The following is a 24,440-nucleotide window of genomic DNA, read 5'->3' as shown; positions in this document are numbered from 1 at the left end:
ACAAATTCCACGTGTCAAAATCTCATTCTGCTGACGTAAACAAACCTTTGCCTCAGACCGTTGATCATCCTACCATTGACACGTGGAATTTCTTTAATTATTTTTGTCCAATTTTACAATATTTAAGTTTTCTGTTATTTTTGTTTCATTTTCTTTTTCCTATTGATCATTTATATATTTTATTCAAACATTAAGCTTTTAAATTATATTTTATTTTATAACTATTTTTTCAAAATATTAATAATTTTATTTCGAAACCGACCATAAGAATATTTTTTAATTTTTTTAAAAGTTAGAATATTCTCGACATTTTTAAAAGTTTAAAGGTATTTTTTAGATAAATTATAAACAAAAATATTTTTATTAATTTGACGAAAAAGAAAATTGTAATTTGATATCTTAGTTTGTATGACAAAAGAAAGAACTGATCTAACCCAAGAAAGAAACCCATTCTCAAATTTCTTTTGCTTTCTCAAATACTATATATATATATATATATATATATCAAGGTGGTGAATCAAGGTGGGCCTCTGAGCTCTGGCTAGCTTGTTTGTTCTCACTGGCTTTTCTTTTAAGCTTGCCTTTGATTTCTGCTTCTTTTTTATCTACAAAGTGTATGAAGCTGGTAGTACGACTAAGGCGTCTCGTCCTAACAGGTTCGATATCCTCGACTTCAGGCTGGGTTTCGGGGGTAAATCTTCGGTATTGGAATAGTACTCGAAAGAAGAATATGGAAAGAGCAATAAAGCAGGCAATGCCACAGATTAGGAACAATCCCCAAAAGCTACTTAGTGATAGTTGGTTTACGTCGACTTGGTTTAGGCTCATTGAACACTCGGTTCGTGACAGCCATTTGTCATGGATCTTTTGAAGATCGCCGTTCTCTGAGAGTTGAAGAATGGCCGTTGATAAATCAACTGCAAGAGGAGAGTCTCTTTGGAATGCCTAACACACAAAGTACACATTTTCTATATGAATAACAACACATTTTCAAGTATACAATCATGGAGAAGAGATGGATTAGTACTTACAAATCCCCATCCACTTTTGGTGAACTCCTGTCCAACCGTCCTGAATATGCAGTTCGTCCCGGCCAAGAAAAGCTCGACGTAAGGAAGCTCATCAACGATGGCAGCTACCCCGCCATTCCCCGGTCCACGTCGAAGAGCATCGGCATATTCCTCCTGATTTTTCAGTTTAATGATCCTAGAAGCTGCTATACTCAGCTCATTAATCAGATAATTCAATGCAAATGACCCTTCTTGAACTCCAATGGCATCTGTGCCAGAGATTAAGCTATCAATCCCTTCGATCTTTGATGTTAGCTGCTGCACCGTTAAGATCGACGTCAAACTAGCTGTGTAGCTCGAATTGATAATTAACACGACGAAGAGCCATATTATCAGCACCAGCCGTCCGAGGGTGCTTACGGTGTTTTCCTCTGCACCAAGAACAGTAAAATAAAAAGGTCAGAAGTTCTGAGTGTATATATTGTAATAAGATCAATGAAGAAATCATGGGCGCTTGAGCAGAAGGAACTTACTGTGAGAAAAGAACATTGTCGAGAAACTAAACCTGCAAGAACGAAAAAGTATCACTCTAAGATCTTAAAGAAGCCAGTGAGCAGCAAAGCTAGATTCAGCCATACAAAAGACTTTAAGCTAAATGGCAAGCTAAGAGCTAATGGATTTCATTGGCCTTGGTCAACGTAGTTAGCTAATGTAATAACCCAAGCCCACCGCTAGTCGATACTGTTCCCTTTGGGTTTTTCCTTCCGGGTTTTCCCTCAATATTTTAAAACGCGTCTGCTCCACTCCCTTGTAAATAATGTTTCGTTCCCTTCTTTAACCGACGTGGAATCTCACAATCCGCTCCCCTTGGGAGCCCAGTATCCTTGCTGGCACACTACCCGATGTCTGGCTCTGATACCATTTGTAATAGCCCTGATGGAGGTGGATTGTGAGATCCGACATCGGTTAGAGAAGGGAACGAAACATTCTTTATAAGGGTACGGAGCAAACGCGTTCTAAAACCTTGAGGGGAAACCCGGAAGGAAAAGTTCAAAGAAGACAATATCTACTAGCAGTAGGTTTCGGCTATTACAGCTAGATTACCCTTATCGTATCATGCTGAATCATGGATGGGTCAAAGGTAATGCCTAAAGACCCTGCAGAAATCTTCATATCAGACCATTTACTGAAGTCTAAAATATGTTCTTTGAGCAAATTAAAAGCCTCAGTAATGAGTTTAACCATACTAACCAGAATATTGTAATGAGTTGTTGCCTCGGCGGACCACGGAACTCTTCGTTGGTCCGGTGCTCGAGAATCCAGACAACAGCTCCAACGAAAATGAAGAATATGGCAGTGACAGCCCACATTTGAACAGTAAACGGCCTGAGAAAAGCCCACGGACTGGATTTCTCCTCGTTGACGACGGTAACGACAACGAGTCCCGACTCCATAAATGGCTGTGTGAAGTCCACAATCTTCGTCCTATTCGTTACAATCGTAATATCTCCAACAGCTGCATCATATTTCTGAAGATGGAAGAAGATCATCAAGATAAGCATTATTCAAATGTGGAACCAAAGATAAAAGAGAGGAAGAAGCAAAGCCAAGTACTCACATTCTGTGAAACTTCATATACAAGATTGCTGTACTCAGGAGTGTCTTTTCCATCTCCATATAATATATATGTGCGAGGAACTGGGTAAGGCAACAAGTTTAAGGCAGCTTCAAAGACATCTATACAATACCCTTTAACCCCTGGAGGGTTCTTGTCTTTAGATACAAACGCTTTGTAGCTCACACGGTTAGGTACTACAATTTGCAATGGTTTCCCGTTGTGCGGGAACACCCATCCTCGAGGAACGCTCGTTACTTCACCCGGCCATATTACACTGTATAGATGGTTATTTGGGGAAGCATTAAGAGGCTTTGTATACAGATTCTCTGGTGCAATAGTTGATAAACCCGAATGATTCGACCAGTAACCGATTCTACGTGTACCAGTACCCCCAATGTTGAGGATATCATAAGCTGGATGAATCAAATTTCTGTCATCACCAAACTGAATTCGTCCACTTACACCCGTGAAGTTCATTCTCTTGATTGTCTGTAAGAGTTGTTCGCCGCCATTAAAAACTCGAAGTGATTTTAAGTGCAGTATGCTACCATTGTTTTCACGTAGCTTGGGGTCAGTAGAAAAGGATATATGTCCACCTTCTTTAAGAAACGTGTCGAGAGCACGGGCTGCTAACCAAACAGAGTCGTATGCGTAGAGTGCATAAGAATTGAAGCTTGAACTCTTCTTATACTTTAGTCCTTTCCATTTGGAGACAAAAATTTTCTTCAGATCGCTGTCCGGGGTGTGGTGACGAAGAGCTACAACGCCCTGTAACTGATTCATGATATCAGGACTATTTGTTTCAAAAGAATCAAGAAAAGAAGGAAGCCAATCTGTTGCAATCCAGACATAGCCACTGCTCATCATCTGAAGTTTCTTAGCTAATGAAAACACTGATAAACCAGTGTCGGGATTGACATGTACGATATACACCCGAGATTCCATCAGGTTTATCGAAACCAACAATTCACTTATTACGCTATTGGGGGATCCAGGAGAGAAAGCAGCCTTATAAGAGATCCTGGCTCGTTTCTTTGCCAAGGCGTCACTCAATGCCGATATCCCGCTCCTGCCATTATCATCATCTACAAAGATGGCAACGACCTCTCTCCATCCGAAATAATCTACCATATCAGCAATGGCGTTCATCTGGAAGTGATCACTCTGTGTCGTCCGAACGAAATACGGGTATTGCAGTGCAGATAAAGTGGGATCTGTAGCTCCAAATGATAGAAGAGGTATATGGAGTTCATTAATAACATGGGAAATGACATGAGCAATGCCTGAAGATTGTGGCCCAATAGCAGCAACTACTTCATCTTCCATCATCTGCATGGCTATATACATGTTCAAGGAATCAAGTGTTACCCCTTGTTATTCTCTCTTATGAGAAAGACCAAATGGGAGATGAGAGGAGGAAGCATCATCTATGTATAACATTTTTCCAATATCCTAAAACTTGAACTATTAGATTAGGCAAGCCTCTTCTTTTTACTTCATTCATAACAATATTTTGAGCAAAATGGAATAACATNAAAAAAAAAAAAAAAAAAAAAAAAAAAAAAAAAAAAAAAAAAACAGCCACAAATCATTCTTTATAAGGGTATAAAAACCTCTTCCTAGCAGACACGTTTTAAAAACCACTAGGGGGAAGCACGAAAGGGAAAGCTCAAAAAAGAAAATATCTGCTAGCGGTGGGTTTTGGCTTGTAACGGCCCAGATCCACCGATATTGTGGGACATCACAAACCACCCCCTTCGGAGCCCAGCGTCCTCGCTGGCACTCTTACCTTCCTCCAATCGATGCGGGACCGCCTCCAAATCCACCCCCCTTTGGGGTCCAGCGTCCTTACTGGCACACCGCCTCGTGTCTACCCTCCTTCGGGGAACAGCGAGAAGGCTGGCACGTCGTCCGGTGTCGGGTTCTGATATCATTTGTAACGGTCCAGATCCACCGCTAGCAGATATTGTCCTCTTTGGGCTTCCCCTCAAGGCTTTAAAACGCGTCTACTAGAGGAAGGTTTCCACACCCTTATAAATGGTGGTTTGTTCTCCTCCTCAACCAATGTGGGACATCACAGGGCTGTTACAAATGGTATCAGAGTCAAGCACCGAGCATGTGCCAGCGAGGAGGCTAAGCCCCGAAGGAGGTGGACACAAGGCGGTATGCCAGCAAGGACGATGGGCCTCGAAGGGAGGTGGATTGGGTCCCACATCGATTAGAGAAGGGAACGAGTGTCAGCGAGGACGCTAGGCCCCAAAGGGGGGTGGATCGTGAGACCCCACATCGGTTGGGGAGGAGAATGAAGCCTTCTTTATAAGGGTGTGGAAACCTCTCCCTCGAAAACACGTTTTAAAAAACTTGAGGGAAAGTACGGAAGAGAAAGCGCAAAGAGGACAATATCTACTAGAGGTGGGCTTGGACTGTTACACTGACGCTCAAAAAGAGGTATCGAATCTAACAATATCCCAAAACTTTGCACAAATCTCTCAACCTTCCAAAAAAAATGTAAGCTAATAGAACAGTGATATGGAATATAGTAGTGGATATGCTTCGTAATGCAAGTAAATGAAGCTAATTCCAGACGATAGGATGAGAATCAAAGTGGAAATTAGACAAGCACGTCAGCTCAAGCTATGCATTCTTGAGAATCCAGAATCATTTTCTACCCTTGATGCCTAAACTATCAAACAATTTACCACAGATAGAAGAGAAACCATTTGACATATGAACCAAACTCAAGTTCCAAGATAATGCAATTCATGCTTCTCATTCTACAGCCAATTGAATCAAATGTAGTAAAGAGGATTATATATAGAGTACCTTCAACTGTTCCAAGAAATCCACTGCAGTTCGTGTCATGTAAGATCAACTTCAGCTTTGTTCCAGTAAGAACACTGTTATCGGCATTGACATCGTCCACGGCAGCTAAAATCGCAGGCTGTGCCGACCTTCCAATGACTGAATCAAGAGTGAACAGAACTCCAACGTTCAACACCCTTGGATTCGAAGAAGAAACGTTTGTGTTTTGAGAGACACCATTACCAATCACTCCCAAAGGCATCCATATCTCAAAGAACAATGCAAAGATCAAAGCTCTGGTTCTGACCCAATGACCACTCCTAATCCAAAACACCTTCATTGCTCAAGAAAACTGAACAAATTGATTCCCTAACCACAACCAAATGAGGATATCAGACTCCTCTGAACAATCCCGGCTGGAGATGAACTCTACAAGCCATCATCAGCATCTTAAAATTCCCCTTTCATTACAGCATAAATCCAAAGCTCCTGAAAAGAAAAATGAGATTAAACAACACCTTCACAACAAACGAAGAACAAATGAAATCGAAGTCCCAAGCCTAGCCAAACAAAACCAGCCTCAGAATAATCAATACCCACTTGGGGCTATCTCATACCACACTCAATCAAGCAATTGATACTCAGTAGCATCAAAGATTTCTTAGCATTACCAACAAAACCCCCATTACCAATAACACTAAAACCACAAATCAATTCCAGAAATCTTCAGAAAAAAACAGGTTGATTCATCAAAAACAAATTACGCAAAGAACTGAGAATTACCTGAAAGGCTTGAAGTTCATGAAATTGGAGATAGAACTTCGGAAGAAACGGATTGGAGTTGAGAAAAGAGCTCAAAAATGGGAAAAGGACAACTTCAACTTCTGGTTCTTATACTCTTCACTCTGTGCGAAGAACAGAATTCACAATCTCTCACAACAGTGTTGCCATCTCAAGAAAAGAATTATTCTCACCCCCCAACTTTCCGCTCCTTCTTTCACTTCCCCCTCTATAAAATTAAGCTTAACATAGCCGCCTTTCTCATCAATCGTAGCCAATTTGGATAAAAAATTCCATCCTAATTAATAATAATAATAATAATAATAATAATAATAATAATAATAATAATAAACAAATTTTAATACGAAATTTAAATTAAATATTTGGGTCAATGGCAGCCTTAATCCCATTTAGTAGGTGTCTTACATGTGAGGTATTTTGTACTATTTATTAATCTTTTTTAATAAAAGGTTTAATTAATTAACTCCTACTTTATTAATATACAAAAAGAATTATCTTATTTTCAATAAATAAATTAATTACCATAGGCATACTATTTACTTTATAGTAAAAATATTTTAGAATCTTTTGCCCGATTCTTTGATTTGAGTGTTACATATTATATATTATGTTAACTTAGGAGTATTATTTAATTATTTTAATGATTGCATAGACTTAAAATATGCCCTCAATTGGGTATCTTAATTTATATGATTAAATTAATATTGAAGATACCTTTATTCCTATTATTTTGATAATATTCCTTAATTTTTATGGGATTATTATTTTAAAACAGCCACACAAAAATAAATAAATAATCAATTATTATTATGAATTTTGAGTGAAATATCGTTTAGGAAATTATTTCCGAGAATATTAAAATATTGAATTAAATGATTTTGGGCCAAGCTTTTATTGTCCCTTCTTTTAAAATTTTCTGATAACACATTTATTATTCAATTTATTGAACCGTCCTTGTATTTTTTTTCTTGTTATTTATTTATTTTTTATTTATTTTTTATTTTTTTTACAAAATTATAAAAAGTAATATTTAGTTATTATTCTTCAGTGATCCAAATTTGCAGTCAAAGTGGACAATATATGTCAATAGTTACTTGCGTTATGGTAAATAATTTGAAATATTTATGAAATATCAATTTTAAATGTATAAAAGTATTCTAAAAACCGATGACAAATTTCTAAATATTAATTGGATGATGTTATTAGTGGTTGAAGTTTACGACATTTTCAAAATTGGTGGCCCCTACGCTAAATAATAATTACAATTTAGATATTTCAGTTTATGCGATACTCACATAATGTCCCATCAACTTATTAACATTAAACATAATTGATTTAATAATTTCATTAAGAACTAATTATGATATATTTGTTACGTGAATTATGGTTCATGTTTTTTTTCTTTTAATATATTTCCAATTATTTAGTTTACATTTAATTTATTATTTAATGATATATAAATTTTAAAACGATAGAGTTAATAACGATACATAACAGGCTAAAATGAATAATATTTGTCAACGTGGACTTGAGCTATATTAAAATAATATTAGAGTCGAGTGTAAATTTCTCTCTAATAAACAGATTTTTAAATTATTATAAATTATAAGTTTTTAAAAATATAATTTAAGAAATTAATTATTGGTGGGGGCGATATGACATGTCATACCAATCCATGCCATGCTTAAAGAATGTGCGTCATGGTATTGGAGGATGGATACGTTACATGGCAGGATGTGGGCCCGGACCTACCATTTTTGTATTTGTTTAATTTATTAATTACACACGACCTTTTGTTCTCAACCACACCAGGTCAACTCAAGTTACCAAGCCCAACACGTGTTGGTTTTCAAATAAATAAATTTATTTTTTTTTAATTAATTTTAATAATAAATTTTAAATATTTGTCCGTAAATATTTTACGAATTAATAATTTATTGTTCTTAGAAACAAAATTTGTAAATAAATAAATCCAAAAAAATTTATGGTTTGTGTCGAGTTCGTTATTTAATAACAATTATTTTGGGTGAAAAAAGTTTCGATTGAAATAATTAGGTTTAGTCTAAAAAATGTCTCAAATAATTTTTATTATCATAATTGTTATGAATCACGACTCTCTACAATAATATGATATTGTCCACTCTGAGCAGAAGTGACCCTAGTTTGAACTTCCTCAAAAAGAATATTCTTTGATTATAGACCGAGGATCATTTTCAAAATGAGCATGTGGCATCATCCAACAATAGTATCTAAAATGTTCCTGATGACTCTTGTTCTAACTTAATTTTCTAATTTTAACCGTACATAATTTTCCGCTAAATTTCGATGAGATTGAAATTAAAAAAATCATAGTAACTTGAATTATTTACATAAACAAACTCAATATTCGTAAAAAGGTCATAAAAGCAATATTGTCACGTAATATGACTTATATCAATCTAGTAGTCTACGTACATAAATCTCTTCACTCTCCCTCCATTTTTTGCTCCGTTTGGAATGGGTCTACACGAGTAAAATAGATATATATATAGATATATATATATATAAACAATTGTTTTTTAAGATAAATTCAAAATATTATTTGAACACGAAATAAAATAACAAGTAGCGTGTATTATTTCTGTACATTATGTGCAAATTTGTCGGTTAGGATACATACTATTTGTATCATATAATGTTAGGTGACATGAATTATTCAAATCCAATCAACAAAGTGACTATGTAACATGATACTATTATACTATTATCCTATGATTTATAATAATAATAATAATAATAATAATTGCATTTTATTTTATTTATATGAATAGATTTGATTTAACTTGAATGAGGTAGTTTTTTATTTACCGTGTTTACTCAAATCTCTGAATTACTTGTGGCAGCAGCCAAAGTATCTGAAATAGTACAGATCCAGTCAAAATCCTTGGCAAACAAGCATGCATGTAATCTTGTGGTAAAAGAAAAAAAGTTTAGATCTTCCATTGGAAGAATGTTTTTGCTGCTTTTTCACTATGCCAATCTTCCATTTTGATCCAATAACAATTATTAAATTAGCCAGACACGGCGAGAAAAGATTTATACTTTTCACGTCCATATAAAAAAACAAAAAAGACAGATATTCACACCTTCATAAAGAATGTACAATTTACTTCTTTCCAGGTCCAACGTTTTTCATTAGCATTCGGTGCCTAGCTTTAATGTCATTTGTAACAGTCAAAGTCCACCGCTAGTAGATATTGTCTACTTTTACTCGTTATGTATCGTCGTCAGTTTCACAATTTTAAAATGCATTTGTTAAACAAAGGTTTCTATACCTTTATAAAAAAAATGTTTCCCCGACAAAAAGTAGGATTCTTACTATATACNTTTTTTTTTTTTTTTTTTTTTTTTTTTTTTTTTTTTTTTTTTTTTTTTTTTTTGTAATATTTTAGATTGGGTTTGAACACACTTTTCTTTTCTTATTAAACAACATATCATCCCTTTTCTCATTATCTTGATTTTTTAATTTTTTTTTTTTCTTTATTGACTGATTTGTCTCACTTTTTCTCCTAAGTTGATAGTTATATATGGTAAGTTGTTACTGTCTTTTGCTTATATTTTCATATAACACCAATTTCAATTTCTCTTTTAAACGTCTCTTTGGAAATCTCTATACCCCCAATTTTTAAAACTTTCTTCTTGAACCAGAGTTAGAGACTCGAGTATACGTCGCTTGGCCATAGGCGACGCAAGAACGAATAGGCTTAACTCACTTGTTGCTGGGAAGTGAGTGTCACCCAATCACAAGTCCGCTACCATCAAAGAGCGATTGTGCGGACAAGAGTATCTTCAAACCAACACAAATTCTTTCAATATATATATTTTTTTTCTCGAAAAAGAGTGATAAGATAATGAATCACTACAAGGGGAGTAAGATTCGGATTACCTTGTTGATCAAATATCTTAAGGCAAGAACACTTGTTTGAGATTCGAATCACTTCACAAGCAAGATTGATCATGTCGAGCTTGAATGATTCTACATGCAACCTAAACTACATAGAATTGCAAAGAAACTTAGTCATTAGGTAAAGAAAAGCACAAATGCTCCTTTTTACTATTTTTTCCCAAGTCTACTTACAAATCCAACGACATGTCTTTATATAGCCTAAAAAATGAAACTTGCATTCCAAAGAATTGTAACCTACTTAATGGCCATAATTAGCTATTATGTAAATATAACCTAAATAAAAAGTCTTAAAATACAATAACTCTAAATGAATGGTAGCCCACCCAAAATTTATAACAATCAAACTTCATTCTAATGTGGCATGAATTGAAACGTCTTTTGATAATTTTGACAACTTTTTCTTCACATCTTCATTGAACTATATTGTATGATTGATGTCTCTTGGTTCATATCATTCTCCACTTCTTCAAGAGGATTCGTCCTCGAATCTATTTGTGAAACTTTGCTGCAAAAAATAAGTTATGGAAATACGACGGACCTCACAACACTCTCTCACGAGTATATGCTCAAGGAATTTTAGGCCACTCTATTTGCACTCATTTACACAAATGAAGCTCTCAATCTCACCTCCCAAAATTTTGAATAGAGCAAAGATTGAATTTTGAACTTTGGGTCGATTAAAATCTAAAAACATGAAAGTAAATAAAAATCAAATTGAAAAAAAAAATGCAAAGGAAACATATATCCGATCTTGAGCCTGAAGCTCTGATACCAAATGATAAGATAAGGAATCAATACAAGGGGAATAAGATTCGGATTACCTTGTTGATCGAATATCTCAAGGCAAGAACATTGTTTGAGATTCGAATCACTCCACAAGCAAGATTGATCATGTCGAGCTTGAATGATTCTACATGCAACCTAAACTACATAGAATTGCAAAGAAACTTAGTCATTAGGTAAAGAAAAGCACAAATGCTCCTTTTTACTATTTTTTCCCAAGTCTACTTACAAATCCAACGACATGTCTTTATATAGCCTAAAAAATGAAACTTGCATTCCAAAGAATTGTAACCTACTTAATGGCCATAATTAGCTATTATGTAAATATAACCTAAATAAAAAGTCTTAAAATACAATAACTCTAAATGAATGGTAGCCCACCCAAAATTTATAACAATCAAACTTCATTCTAATGTGGCATGAATTGAAANCATTCTTCTTCAATGTGGCATGAATTGAAACGTCTTTTGATAATTTTGACAACTTTTTCTTCACATCTTCATTGAACTATATTGTATGATTGATGTCTCTTGGTTCATATCATTCTCCACTTCTTCAAGAGGATTCGTCCTCGAATCTATTTGTGAAACTTTGGTGCAAAAAATAAGTTATGGAAATAAAGAGGACCTCACAACACTCTCTCACGAGTATACACTCAAGGAATTTTAGGCCACTCTTTTTACACTCATTTACACAAATGAAGCTTTCATTTTCACCTCTCACAATTTTAAATAGAGCAAAGATTCGATCTTGAACTCTGGGTCGATTAAAATCAACACAAATTCTTTCAACATTTTTTTTTTTTTTTTTTGTTCTCATTCACATGTTTATTTTAGAAAAATTTGAGTCACTAATGGAAAAGTTAACATTTATGTATGGATAGTAACTATCAATTCTTTTAAGTTTTTCTTAACCATATTTTTATATCTTCGGTTCATTCAACTAAAAATAAATAAATAATATCTTTAAAAAAATCTTTCAATGAGATCGATTTCAATTAACGACACTCCCAAATACGAAGGTTGGAGAGTTAGACAAGTAAAAAAGACAAAAGGCACAACGCTCCATCGTCATTGCCACTCAACACGAAAAAGAGAAAGATGAAAAAGAAAAAGAAATGTCATATAGAGTTGTAAGGTGGAATAGAATTCTTTGTCTAGTCCCTACTTTGTTTGACACCCACGTTTCTTGCCCTCGTCCCTTTTTTCAATTAATCATATATACATATAATAATTCAACACTCCTGAAAGTAAAGTCGATCACGAAATTAAACTTCGATCCAAACACGTGATCGGTTCATTATAATTCATATCTCTTCTAAAAAACATTATTTATTGTACTTGACGTGACGATACAATTCGACTAGTATTATCGTGTAATGAAATGAAAGGATGTTGAGATGTAATTTATTCCTTTAGTTCGTTTTTATTTTCTCTCTCGTAAATTTTGTAAATTTGTTGGCCAAATCAATTATAATTCTCCTAATTTGAAATAAATATCCTAAATTTATGAGTAATATTTTAATAATTCTAAAAAATTCCTAGGTTTAAAATCTTCCATAAATATGATATTATTTTTCAAAAAAAAAATATATACTTTCAAAAATTAATAAATTAATAAAAATAATATAGCTTATAAAGATTAACATTTATAAAATGTATACTTCAGTAAATAAAATATTTAATATTTTAAGGACGGTGATTTGATACTCATTACTAATTTAAATTATCTATTTTAAAATAAAGTCCTAAATAGTTCATATATATATATATAATACATTTTTTTAATATAAAATAGAAAATCAAATGATATTTTTTTTATAAAAAAAAAAAAAAAGAAAAATCAAAAATCAAAATGATTTAAAAGTGGGACCCATTATGGTATGATTATTATTATTAGTCAGCGACATATTTTTGTTTGGTTCAAATTTTTATGGTAATAATAAAAAGGAGTATCATTATTCCTAAAAAGAATATATTTGGAATCAAAATTCAACAATTTTTTTTTTCTATTTTTGTGACAATCAAAGAATATTTTTATATAATAATTTTCATGTGATAAATTTATTATATATTGATAATTAATAATGTAATACGGTTAATCCTTCATTAATATCTAAATTAAATGCATACTATTTTTGTATTTTTCACAGGAAAAAAACATTCTCTAAATTCTAGCTGCAATTATTAATGTTCTAAAAGAATTGCAATTAATAATATACGCAAAATAGAGTTTCAGAAATAAAATAAAATAAAATAGGCAAAACATGTAAGCCTACCCAAAATATTGTGTAAATTAAATTCAAATTCTTTGTTGTCGGAAAATCTAGCCCAAGGATTTAAGTTTTTCTTAAGAGATTAATATGTTAAAAATTGATTTTTTTTTAAGTATATTTAATTTTAGTGTATGAACTTTCAAAATATCCATTTTTATTAAAAGTCTACTTTATTTTGGTCTTTTAAAATATATATTTTAGATATTGAACATTCAAACAATGGTCTTTACTTTTATTTTTAATTTCAACAAATTAATGATATATATATTTAAAGATGTGTATGAGTACATTAGACATTGACTAGAGATAATATTGCATAAAGCGAATTTAAGGTAAAAAATTAACATTAATGTCGTTCGTGCTTATAATTGAGCTACTGGAAATGAAGATGCATATTATTAGTAGGAGTAATAACTTTATGTTTTTCAAGTTTTTCTTAACAATCGCGTTTTCATGATTAGGTGGTCGTAATTCATTCATGGACACCTCCTTTACTCATGAGCTACAAAGTTACACTTGCAACTGACAAAGAGAAATCCTTAAAGTGTGTAGCATAATGTAATGATCTTAACTCAATTGTTTTATGATTTGATTTACACCGATCTGTTGAGGATTGTTGGGAGAGGGATCTCACATCGGCTAATTAATGGGAAGATCATAGGTTTACAAGCAAGAAATACAAAACCCATTAGTACGAGGCCTTTTTTGGAAAATCAAAAGCAACGCCATAAAAGCTTATGTTCAAAGTGGATAATATCATAACATTGTAGAGATTCGTGATTCTTAACACAACCAAAACCAATATTAGGTATTAAATTTCACATCCATATCATAGTTCTAAAAATCCTAAGAACAGGGGAGCGATGAAAATCCCCAGCTCCAATTTATCAAAGAAAAAAATACATACAGAATCACTTGTAGCAATCATAAATATCATACTTGTCTCATCATACATAACTTGACCATCCAAATATGGAAGTAAATAGAATCGTAACGTTGCAGTCTTATTAACATGAACACTAAATTATGGGTCACTTTGCAGCAATGGAACACCACAAAGAGCTATCAGGGGCTTACCTTCAAGCATTTTCAAACCACATCAAAGAGCGAGCTATCATTAAGCCTGATTCTGAGTATCATGCTTTCGAAAAAAGTCTCTTGATGGCTTCTTCCTTCTCATCAACGAAGTCGATAAACTTGTATACAACCTGAGTCCAGTTCGAGTTTGAATTTGATGACACTAATTCTGCATGAGACGATTCCTTCTGTTGTCGTATGTAGCGAGTGAATTGTCGAACTATGCGAAACAAAAATATAAAAAGACACACGAGTGAGAAGGCACCGCACAGCAGATATAGACCCCAGAAGCTAACCAAGTGAAGTTGGTTAGGCTCAGGTTTCCTTCTCCTCTCTCCAGGACAACCCATCTTGCAGAACCACTTCTCATGGATCTTCTGAAGTTTTCCATTCTCAGAAAGCTTTAGAATTGCAGTTGAAATGTCTACCGCAAGTGGAGATCCTCTCTGAAAAGCCTGGTTCAAAGTATAGCATTAACGAAGTGCAACAGTTCCATGAAAAGAGTTTAAGATTACCATAGCTCAAGTTAAAGAAGGCTACTCACAAATCCCCATCCACTCTTGGTGAATGGCTGTCCGATCATTCCGAAATCGTTCCTCCCTGATAAGAATAGTTCCATATATGGAAGTTCATCAATAATGGCCGCCACCCCTCCTCTCTTGAATGGCCCTTTGAGCAATGCTGATTCATATTCTTCTGGAGAACCTAGGGGTACGAGCCTCGATCGTGGAAGGTAAAGACTCTCGGTCAGATAGCTAAATGCGAACGATCCTACCTGGTACCCAATTGGCTGTTCCTTAGTAATCAAGTCCTCAAGTCCTTTAATGGGAGATGAAAGCTGCTGAACTGTAAGGATTGAAGTGAGACTGGCTGTGTAGCTTGACGTGATAACCATCAATAAGAAAAGCCACATCACCATTACCATACGCCCAAGTGGACTTATTGTAACTTCCTCTGTAATTTGAGATGTGAACTCAGAAATTTTCTCAAACATAGAGTATGAAAGAATCAGATGTAAAATAGAAATATCTTACGATTTGTCTTGAACAATGTTGAGAAGCTGAACCTGCAAGATGGAAATATTTCAGACATTATTCTGCATCCGTTACTGCAAGAGATTATCTTATTGATCTATAAGCTAACTGTCTTAGACACTGAGAGAACTTACAGTATAACTGTCACTAGCTGCCTCTTTGGTGGACCACGGAAATCATCATTTACTCGGTGCTCGAGAAGCCATATGACTGCTCCAATCATGAAGAAGGAGGCCGAGGTAACGCACCACATCTCGACTGTAAATGGTTTGAGGAACACCCAAGCATTCGACTTTGAATTTGTTATTGGAGCCACAATAACAAGACCAGTAGAAGCAAAAGGTTGAGAAAAATCCACAACCCTTGTGCGATTGGTTACAATTGCAATATCTCCAACAGCTGCATCAAATATCTGACACAAAGAAATGAGAAAGTAACAGCTTTGTGATAGGTTTTTGTTGGATAAAAAATAAATGTAATGTCTTCTTTGGGCTTTCCCTCAAGGTTGTAAAACGCATCTACTAGGGAGAGGTTTCCACACCCTTATAAGGAATGTTTCGTTCTCCTTTCCAACCGACGTGGGATCTTACAATTCACCTCCCTTGGGAGCCAGCGTCCTCACTAGCACACCGCCCGATGTCTAGCTCTGATACTATTTGTAATAGCCCAAGTCCACCACTAGTAAATATTGTCTTCTTTGAGCTTTCCCTTCCGGGCTTCCCCTTAAGTTTTTAAAACATGTCTGCTAGGGAGAGGTTTCCACACTCTTATAAAGAATGTTTCGTTTTCCTCCCCAACCAATGTGGGATCTCACAGAAACACCCCGAGTCCATAAGTAGGTTACATCTGCATACAGAAAATAACAATACACTTGTTTTTCCTACAATACTTTCTTTTTAGTCTGTTTGCAAATCTAAACCACAATCCCAGATTGGATTTTTGCTCTTTAGGCACTCAGACATCAGAAAAGTAGATCATATAATGTTTTACTTACACCATTTGCAATGTTCTTCACAAGGTCATCATAGCTAGGATTGGAGTAGCCATTTCCAAAAGGTATAAATCTGTAAGGAACATCGTAGGGAACCAGCTTTCTTGCTTCATTGAACAGATCGATACAGTATCCTTGAATGTTTTTGTGGCTTCCATTGACTGCTGTAACAAATTCAATGAAACTTACTCTGCGTGGCACTCCAATTATTAATGGTCTTTCATTGTCTGCAATCACCCATCCACGCGGTCTTTCTGTCTTTCCACCAGGCCAGGTAACATTGCCAAGAGTCTGATTCAGGTGGGTATAAGTAATTCGTTTCTGTTTCAGAGCTTCTGGGGATTGGATAGTAAAGCCTGTGCCATTGGACCAATAACCAACTCGACGCAATCCCGTCCGATCAATATTGATCACCTCATAGCCTCTACTGACAATGTTTCGATCTGAATTAAACTCAATCCGACCACTTAAACCAGTAAAGTTTGCCTGCAACAATATGCTCAAAAGAAGAGCACCATCATCAAATATTTTGAGCTTCCCCCAGGGCATTCTAGATGTATTTAAATCATGAAACTTGTTCTTCAATGAGAAGCTAATGCTCCTACCTCCATTTAGAAACTTATCGATCGCACGTGCAACTACTTGAATGGTATCATAGGCACTAAGAGCATGGACATTCATCGAAGAATTTCTCGAGTCTTCTGGCAGCATCTTCCTTAAACGAGACCATAATGTTGTTTTTTGGCTGGATTCAGGCGTATGTTGACGAAGTACAACCACTCCTTGAAGGATGTTAAGAGAGGTTTGGTGTACGGGCAGAATAGAATCTAAGGTAGAAGAAAGCCAATCTGTTGCCAGCCACACATAATCACTTGTCATCATATCAAGTTGATGGGCTATTTTGAAGATGCTTAATCTAGGATCAGGATTAACATGAACAACATAAACTCGGGGACCGAGCAACTTGGATTTATTGAGAATGTCTGTGATTTCACTGAGATTCAACTGAGAAGGTAAGGGTAGTTTGTAAGAAACTTTAAACATCTTCTTGTCAAGTTCATCCGTTAAAGTAGACATTCCATTTCTACCATAATCATCATCCACAAAGATAATGATCACTTCCTTCCACTCATAAAAGTCAATTAATTCTGCCATAGCAGTCATTTGATAGGCATCACTCTGAGTAGTCCGTAGGAAAAAGGGGAATTGGAGGGCAGATAAAGTTGGATCAGTGGCAGCGTATGAGATAAGTGGCACTTGGAGATGATTAGCAATCTGTAGAACCATATGAGCTACAACTGAAGATTGAGGCCCAACTATGGCTACTACGTCTTTCTCAAGAACCTGGAAAGCTGTTGCACAAGGGGCAGAAGTCAGAAAGTGTGACATAAATCACGTAGACATCAAGACACTTCAATAGAGAATGAAAAGTACAATATTAAACTTTAGTGCCATATATTCAAAATAGCAGACAGCATCAAGAATGAAGGAGTTTAATTTTCTCATTCACATATGCTGCATGTGAGATCCACATCGGTTGGGTAGGAGAATGAAGCAATATTTATAAGGGTGTGCCTCCCTAGCATACACGTTTTAAAAAGCTTGAGAGAAAGCCCAAAGAGAACAGTATCTGCTAGCGGTGAGCTTAGGCCATTACAAATGGTATCAGAGCTAGACACCGATGGAGGGTCCCACATCGATTGGAGAAGGGAACGGGTGCCAGCAAAAATGCTGGGCCCTGAAGGGGGGTGGATTGTGAGATCTCACATCGGTTGGGGAAGAGAACAAAGCATCCTTTATAAGGGTGTGGAAACCACTCCCTAGTAGACGTGTTTTAAAAACTTTGAGGGGAAGCCCGAAAGGGAAAACACAAAGAGGACAATATCAGCTAGCGGTGGGCTTGGGCCATTACAATGCGAGTCTCGAGTAAAAGAGGGGTACATGAATGATTGTGACCATATTTGAATGAAAGCAATTCTAAAAATATGATGGTTAAGAAAAACTTGAAAGAATTGAAAGTTACTATCTACACAAATAAGATGCACATTCCATGCATTACTCATATGTAATGAGGCATGGTAATATTATGATCATGCAATTTCATCCTAATAACAATCAAAGACATGATGTTGGGATAACACTAACAGAGCCATTTCCAAAATTTCTTACATACTATGAATGAAATATGTGTACAGAGATGTACCTCGAATAGAACCCAAGAGAACATTGCAATGTGTATCTGCCATGATCAAATTTAGCCTTGTTCCATTGAGAATGGAAGGATCTGCATTCACATCCGAAACTGCAGCTTCCATTGCCACCTTCGCCGCTCTTCCTATAATGGAATCAAAAGTGAAAACTGCTCCAATGTTCACAACCGCGGGCCTTTGGCAACATGCAGAACCAGCAAGAAATACCCATATCGAACTAATCAGTGTAAGAACTAATAGGCTCTCCATGAGTTGACAATCTTAATCTACCGGAAGACTCAAAACTTAGTGATTCAAGCTTTCAAGAGCTGGAGACAAGAGCTTTTGGTGATAACCAGGAAAACTTTAAATGAAGAGAGGGAGCTCAAGAACACAGAACACAGAAGAACAAGCATTCTACCTAAAAGTTTCAGTACAGAATTATCTACTAACAATTATTGTATAGAGCTCCTAATGAACATAAAATCGTTAATAGTAAACTGTGAGCAGAAAAAAGATGTAGGTCAGGAATAAGTACAAAGGAAGGCAAGAAGAACAAGTCATGGGGGATTGGCACGTCTTATCAGAGGGAATTATTCGAGTCCCATTGACAGTAAAAGAAACATGTCATCGTATCTTTATACGATAAGCAGAGCTAAAGAATGCTTTTACTCGGAGAGGATTCTTAGCCAAAACGAGACCCTGTTGCCAATTAATGCACGCATCCGATTTGACGCCCAAAAGCTGTTCAACAACATGGTGCTGGTTGCGCCGATGAGTCCATCAATCACTGTTGACCGATGCTTACAACTACGAGCAGTTCTCCGACAATGTTCACCAAACCACAACTGTTACGGAACAGACTAAACAACTGCAAGTTCATAGTGAGCTGACCCAAAGTTTCTCTCCCCTTACTGATTTCCTTGTCAAAGCGGAGAATCGCTGAACCGTAGAGTTTTTTTCCTCGAGAGCCATTGAACCACACTTCAGTCACTGAATTGAACTGAAACAATATATTACATAGAATTACAAATTCGACATTGAAACGGAACCTTACAGTGATTCAAAGAAATAAGAATCACGAGACTTACAGAATCGCGAAGCAACAGTGGGAGGACCATTCGCATCGTTTCCAACTGGGTAAGAATGAATTGACTACACCAATCAATTTCTGGTTCGATAAGTAAAATGGGTTTCATAAACTTCTTTAAAAACACGAGTTGATCGTATGATTAAATAGAGGAAACTATGACAAGAAGGAACAAAATGGTGATTAGAAACAAGTGAATCGACAGTCCGACACCACAGAATGCTCACCTCCAAACCCTTCTTATGATTTCTCTTGCTTTTGGCGAGCTTTTAATAATGGCTTCTTCAAATCCATTTCTCTTCCTTAGCCAGGTCCACCTTCTCAGCTTCTGTAAGTTACTCCCTTCTGGCAAAGAACAAAATCTACACATAAACATGAAAATGATTGCAACATCGGTGGTTTAATTTAGTTTAAATCGCTGTTTAACTTTTACAAACATTTAAGCGCTTGCGAGTACAAAAGTAGAAGTCTACTTGAGAAATGGTAAAGATCGGACCTTTTTGTCTTATAACAAGATTCAAAAGTTCACTAGCGGCATTATAGTATGTAGCTAAAATGTTTCTCCTATTTGCAAATGTAGTAACAGCTGCTAAGTTCTGCACATAGAGTAAAATATTTTAAATCTTTATCCACTCTGATTCTTCGTAAAATAACAAAAATTCTTCTTCAATTCTCTTCCGGCGAAAGCGCCACCATCTTCTTCAATTCTTTTTCCTATCCATTAGGCATAATGAGCCCATCCTCTCCCGTGTTTCGTTCCACCCTTGATCCTCCAATGGATTCTGTTATCCTTTGATTACGTCTGCACCCCATTCCCCACGACAAAAGCTGACTACTCTCTCTGATTATTGTGTCAAATTTCGGTGGCTTTTAGAGTCGAGAATTTCTGTAGTTATATTTGATGTTTGGTTTGATAACTTCATTTGTATTTTAATTAATTTGCTAATTTAGCTTTGAAGATGAAATCAATTTCATCCCTTATTTTAAATTTAGAGTTTAATCTCATCCCCCCTCCTTCCACACACACACCACACACCACACTCCATTATAGACTAGTATTTATTATAGTGCTCTTACCATTTTCTTCTCCATTATAGACTAGTATTTATTATAGTGCTCTTACTATTTTCTTTGTAATATTTTCTTTGTAATCTATTTAATGATTGTAAATGAAAATTTTCCCTATCAGACCGAGATTTTCTAAGTTTTAATACAGCACCACAAATAATCTTTTACAGAAATTTAAAACTAAATTTTGTTTCAAATCCATACATTTCTCAATTTACTCCAATCTTCCGAAATATTCATACTTGGAATAACATATGTACCGAAAGAAATTACTAAAAATTTGTTCTAAAATTGTTAAAAAGTTATGAGTTCTAGCATACTCTCGACTCCCTTTCTACTTGCTAGCTCTCGTCCAAATAACCATGAAACTTTTGTTTAAGAAAATAAGGAATTCTGTTACCTCCAAGGGACGGTGAAGTCCTGCAAATCTTGGCAGACGATGTAGAAAACCAAATATCAGCTGGCCGTAATGATAAAATCAACATCTATGGTATTTGAATCACTTGAAGAGGATATGCCAATGTACATTGTTTGGTGCTATAGCATACATGCTTCGGAGTATGAAATCTTTGGATAGGGAAACAATACCTAAGAGCTGGAGCTAGCTTCCTGCTCTGCGTCATCATGGACCTCAGAGGTTGATTTCTGCGATTCTGTTGGCATTTCAATTTCAGCTTCAGCGCCCGAACAGCATTTCTGTAAACCAGGAGATCTTAGTGAGAAGAGAGATAGGGACAATAGATAATAAATGGAACCATATGGTGGTGTTCAGACAAAGGGAAGCCGAAGGAGTGAAAGAAGAGATGGAGTGGGAACGCGTTACGAGATTCTTCTTGTATGCTGCAAGAGATATCTCATACTCTGCCTTCCTTCTCAAAGCTTTTTCCGCGTAAGGAGCTTTTTCCTGAGGAAGAAACACAAGTGCCCGCAGACTCGTATAGTCAATCCCTCTGATCTAGTAGCGAAGTGAGTACAGAGAGCAAAACATGAAACGATCTTCAAATAAAGTAGAACAACTAACCTCAAATCTTATACCTTAATCATTTGTTGTTAAGGTTGCTAATAATTATTTAGCCTCGAATGAGTTTTCAATGGAAATAGCATGAAAATAGGAGATTCAAAATCTTACAGCATCAGAGAGTGACTTCCATTTCTCACCGCCAGCTTTGTCAACCTGCAAAATAACAAAACACAGTTAACCACAAATAACAAATCTAGCCAACTCGAGAAGTCTTCTGATCCTCCATTCAGTCATATCTAAACATAAATGGAGGCATAAAAAGAAAGCAATGCTGATTAAAACAACAGTATAAGATCTCACTGCTGGACCAGCTTTTCCATCAGGAAACTTCTCCTTGAACGTCTTCCTGAATTCCTCCCTATCATTTGCCGAGTCAAGAAGGGAAATCAGAACGGACCAATATAATTTAAGCTAGAATGTAAAGGAAGGTTTTCAAAATGAAGCAGACTCTTTAGAACACTAGAGTTAAATTATAAACTGTACTTACATGAAAATGAAGAAGACTGTATCCGGAGTTTTGAAGCATTTTGATCTTTCTTCATTCCTTTGTTGCTTTTTGTGGATTTCATCTCAGATTTTTTCTGCTTCAGCATCCTTCGGAAAGCGGATCGATCATAAGATCATGTATGTATAAAAAAAAAAAAGGAGATGGCAAATTGGATAAAGACTTTTAGGAGTACACTCAATCTAGTGTAACAGCCAAAACGAGGGAAAATAGAGGAGCTAAAACACATAAAAATGAAAGGATGTCAATAGAATAGTTCAGGTATTATGAGAAATGAAGAAGCCATTGTGTATGGAAGCAAAACTAATAAAACTGATAAGAAGACAACGTAGACTGTGAAATTCAACTCGATAAGGAATGAACGAATAGGTGAAACATTACAAAAGAATTGAAAAACAAATTAGTCAGATAATTGGACGTACAGTACCTAGAAAGCAAAAGAACACAAAAAATGCAGAGATGAAGAGCATAGAATCGCTGTTGAAGAGAAACAGGGACACTAATCGTACAGGTGAAGATTGAACAGAAATTAAAAACTACATAGAATGTAAAACTTATTCAAGAAGAAAAGCAAAAACAAGAAGATCACAATCAGAGTGAATGAGGCGATTACTCTGCGTTGCGCTTCTCGTGAGTGACGACGGCGTTTCTCAGAGCTCTCGTGGTGGTTTTCAAGAATTAGGCAGACGCACAGAGAAAGAAATGAAGAGTGATAGAACGAAATTCCTTAAATTTGGCGGGAAATGAACGCGAGTACGCGCCATGGTCGTTGGTTATCAAGGGTGCGGCGGCCGGCGAGTGAAACAAACCAGCGTCGCTTCCTTTTGTGCGAAAAAAGTGGATTTAAGAAAACAAAAGATAAAAATAATAATTATAATAAATTAGATTCAATTGTAACAAGTCTAATTAAAATGTTTAATGCTAATAATTTGGAATGTTTTGGGCATCTTGCAATAATTAAACTATAGCACGATAACAACTTATATAATTAATAAAGGTGGTTTTCACCGTTTTCCTTTGTTTTATTTAATCTATAAAATTTCAAGGCATGGTTTGGGAAGGTTTACCGAGATCCACCTGGCCGATATTGTACTCTTTGGGCTTCCCCTCAAGGCTTTAAAAGGTTTTCACACGCTTATAAAGGGTGTTTTGCTCTCCTCCTCAACCAATGTGGGCATCACAATCCATCCTCATTCGTTGCTCAACGTCCTTACTGGCACTCGTTCCTTTCACCAATCGATGTGGGACTGCCACCAAATTCACCCCCTTTGAGGCCAACGTCCTTACTGGCGCACCGCCTCGTGTCTACCCCACTTTAGGGAACAGCGAGAAGGCTGGCACATTGTTCAGTGTCTAGCTCTAATACAATGTGTAACGACCCCTATCCACTGCTAACAGATATTGTTTTTTTTTAGCTTTCCCTTTTGGGCTCCCCCTCAAGGCTTTAAAATGCACGTGAGTGGGAAAGTATTTACACTCTATAATAAATGGTGTCTTGTTCTCCTCCCCATCCAATAGAGGACAATCATATTTACATTGTTTCAGTTCTTTCTTTCGGAACGCCCTTTTATTCCAACTTTATATGAAAAATTATTTTAGTCATTAATGTTACTTTTTTAATTATTTATTTAATCCAATTTTAAATTCGTGTTGAGTATTTTACCACTGTTTTTTACTATAATATCCAAACATTAAATAAATATAAATTAAGATATGTGAGAGCATGTGAGTTCAATACATTTTTGTTTAATTATTAAAAAAAATTAATGTTTAAGATTTTAATATTTTGTTTATGCAAAACTTAGAAACAATAATAGATTAAGGATATTTTTAGATAGCTCATTTATTATTATTTTCTTAAACAAAACAATTAGAATAATTAAAAGTAGAATAGATTAACTTGTTATTAATTTAAAATATCATTTATATTTATATCTACTCTCGACAAAAAATTTCATTTATTTATTTATTTGAAGATCAGAGTGAGAATTGTCCATGAAAAATTCACGATTTCCTTTTTATATATATATATATTTTGTTGAGGATTGTTGGGAGTCCCACGTTCGCTAATTTAGAGAATGATTCTAACTTTATAGGTAAAGGAATATATCTCATTGGTACGAGGCATTTTGGGAAACCCAAATCAAAGCCATCAGAGCTTATGATGAAAGTGGACAATATCATACAATTGTGGAATACAATTGTAGAGAGTTGTGATTTCTAGATCATC

General features: G+C 35.4%; 2 protein-coding genes and 1 pseudogene across 5 annotated transcripts; all 3 read right to left on the bottom strand.

Moving 5' to 3' along the window:
- Positions 1 to 430: 430 nt before the first annotated feature.
- Positions 431 to 6,466, bottom strand: LOC111777723 (glutamate receptor 3.4-like). The gene is made up of 7 exons (XM_023657441.1): positions 6,214 to 6,466; positions 5,452 to 5,919; positions 2,629 to 3,965; positions 2,262 to 2,539; positions 1,544 to 1,575; positions 1,032 to 1,441; positions 431 to 945 (listed from the first exon to the last, which is right to left on the bottom strand). The coding sequence occupies exons 2-7, from the start codon at positions 5,768 to 5,770 to the stop codon at positions 505 to 507; spliced, it is 2,817 nt and encodes a 938-aa protein (XP_023513209.1). The 5' UTR covers positions 5,771 to 5,919; positions 6,214 to 6,466; the 3' UTR covers positions 431 to 504.
- A 7,576-nt stretch (positions 6,467 to 14,042) lies between these two features.
- Positions 14,043 to 20,063, bottom strand: LOC111777616 (glutamate receptor 3.7-like). 4 transcript variants are annotated; one of them, XM_023657289.1, is made up of 8 exons: positions 19,844 to 20,063; positions 19,618 to 19,697; positions 18,541 to 19,529; positions 16,341 to 17,689; positions 15,481 to 15,758; positions 15,347 to 15,378; positions 14,857 to 15,266; positions 14,043 to 14,767 (listed from the first exon to the last, which is right to left on the bottom strand). In XM_023657289.1, exons 3-8 carry the CDS (start codon positions 18,794 to 18,796, stop codon positions 14,372 to 14,374), a joined length of 2,721 nt encoding a protein of 906 aa, XP_023513057.1. In that variant the 5' UTR covers positions 18,797 to 19,529; positions 19,618 to 19,697; positions 19,844 to 20,063; the 3' UTR covers positions 14,043 to 14,371. The 4 variants fall into 4 exon arrangements, with proteins under 4 accessions (XP_023513057.1, XP_023513058.1, XP_023513056.1 ...); XM_023657290.1 differs by having other exon boundaries at positions 19,618 to 19,681; XM_023657288.1 differs by having other exon boundaries at positions 19,618 to 19,662.
- A 1,218-nt stretch (positions 20,064 to 21,281) lies between these two features.
- LOC111777044 lies at positions 21,282 to 22,974 on the bottom strand (annotated as a pseudogene).
- Positions 22,975 to 24,440: the final 1,466 nt, after the last annotated feature.

The sequence above is a fragment of the Cucurbita pepo genome, chromosome LG16 (genome assembly GCF_002806865.2).
Source record: "Cucurbita pepo subsp. pepo cultivar mu-cu-16 chromosome LG16, ASM280686v2, whole genome shotgun sequence".
NCBI classification, from domain to species: Eukaryota; Viridiplantae; Streptophyta; class Magnoliopsida; order Cucurbitales; family Cucurbitaceae; genus Cucurbita; species Cucurbita pepo.
The sequence above is the reverse complement of the archived record's forward strand: the minus strand, read 5'-3'. Positions and strand labels throughout refer to the sequence as shown.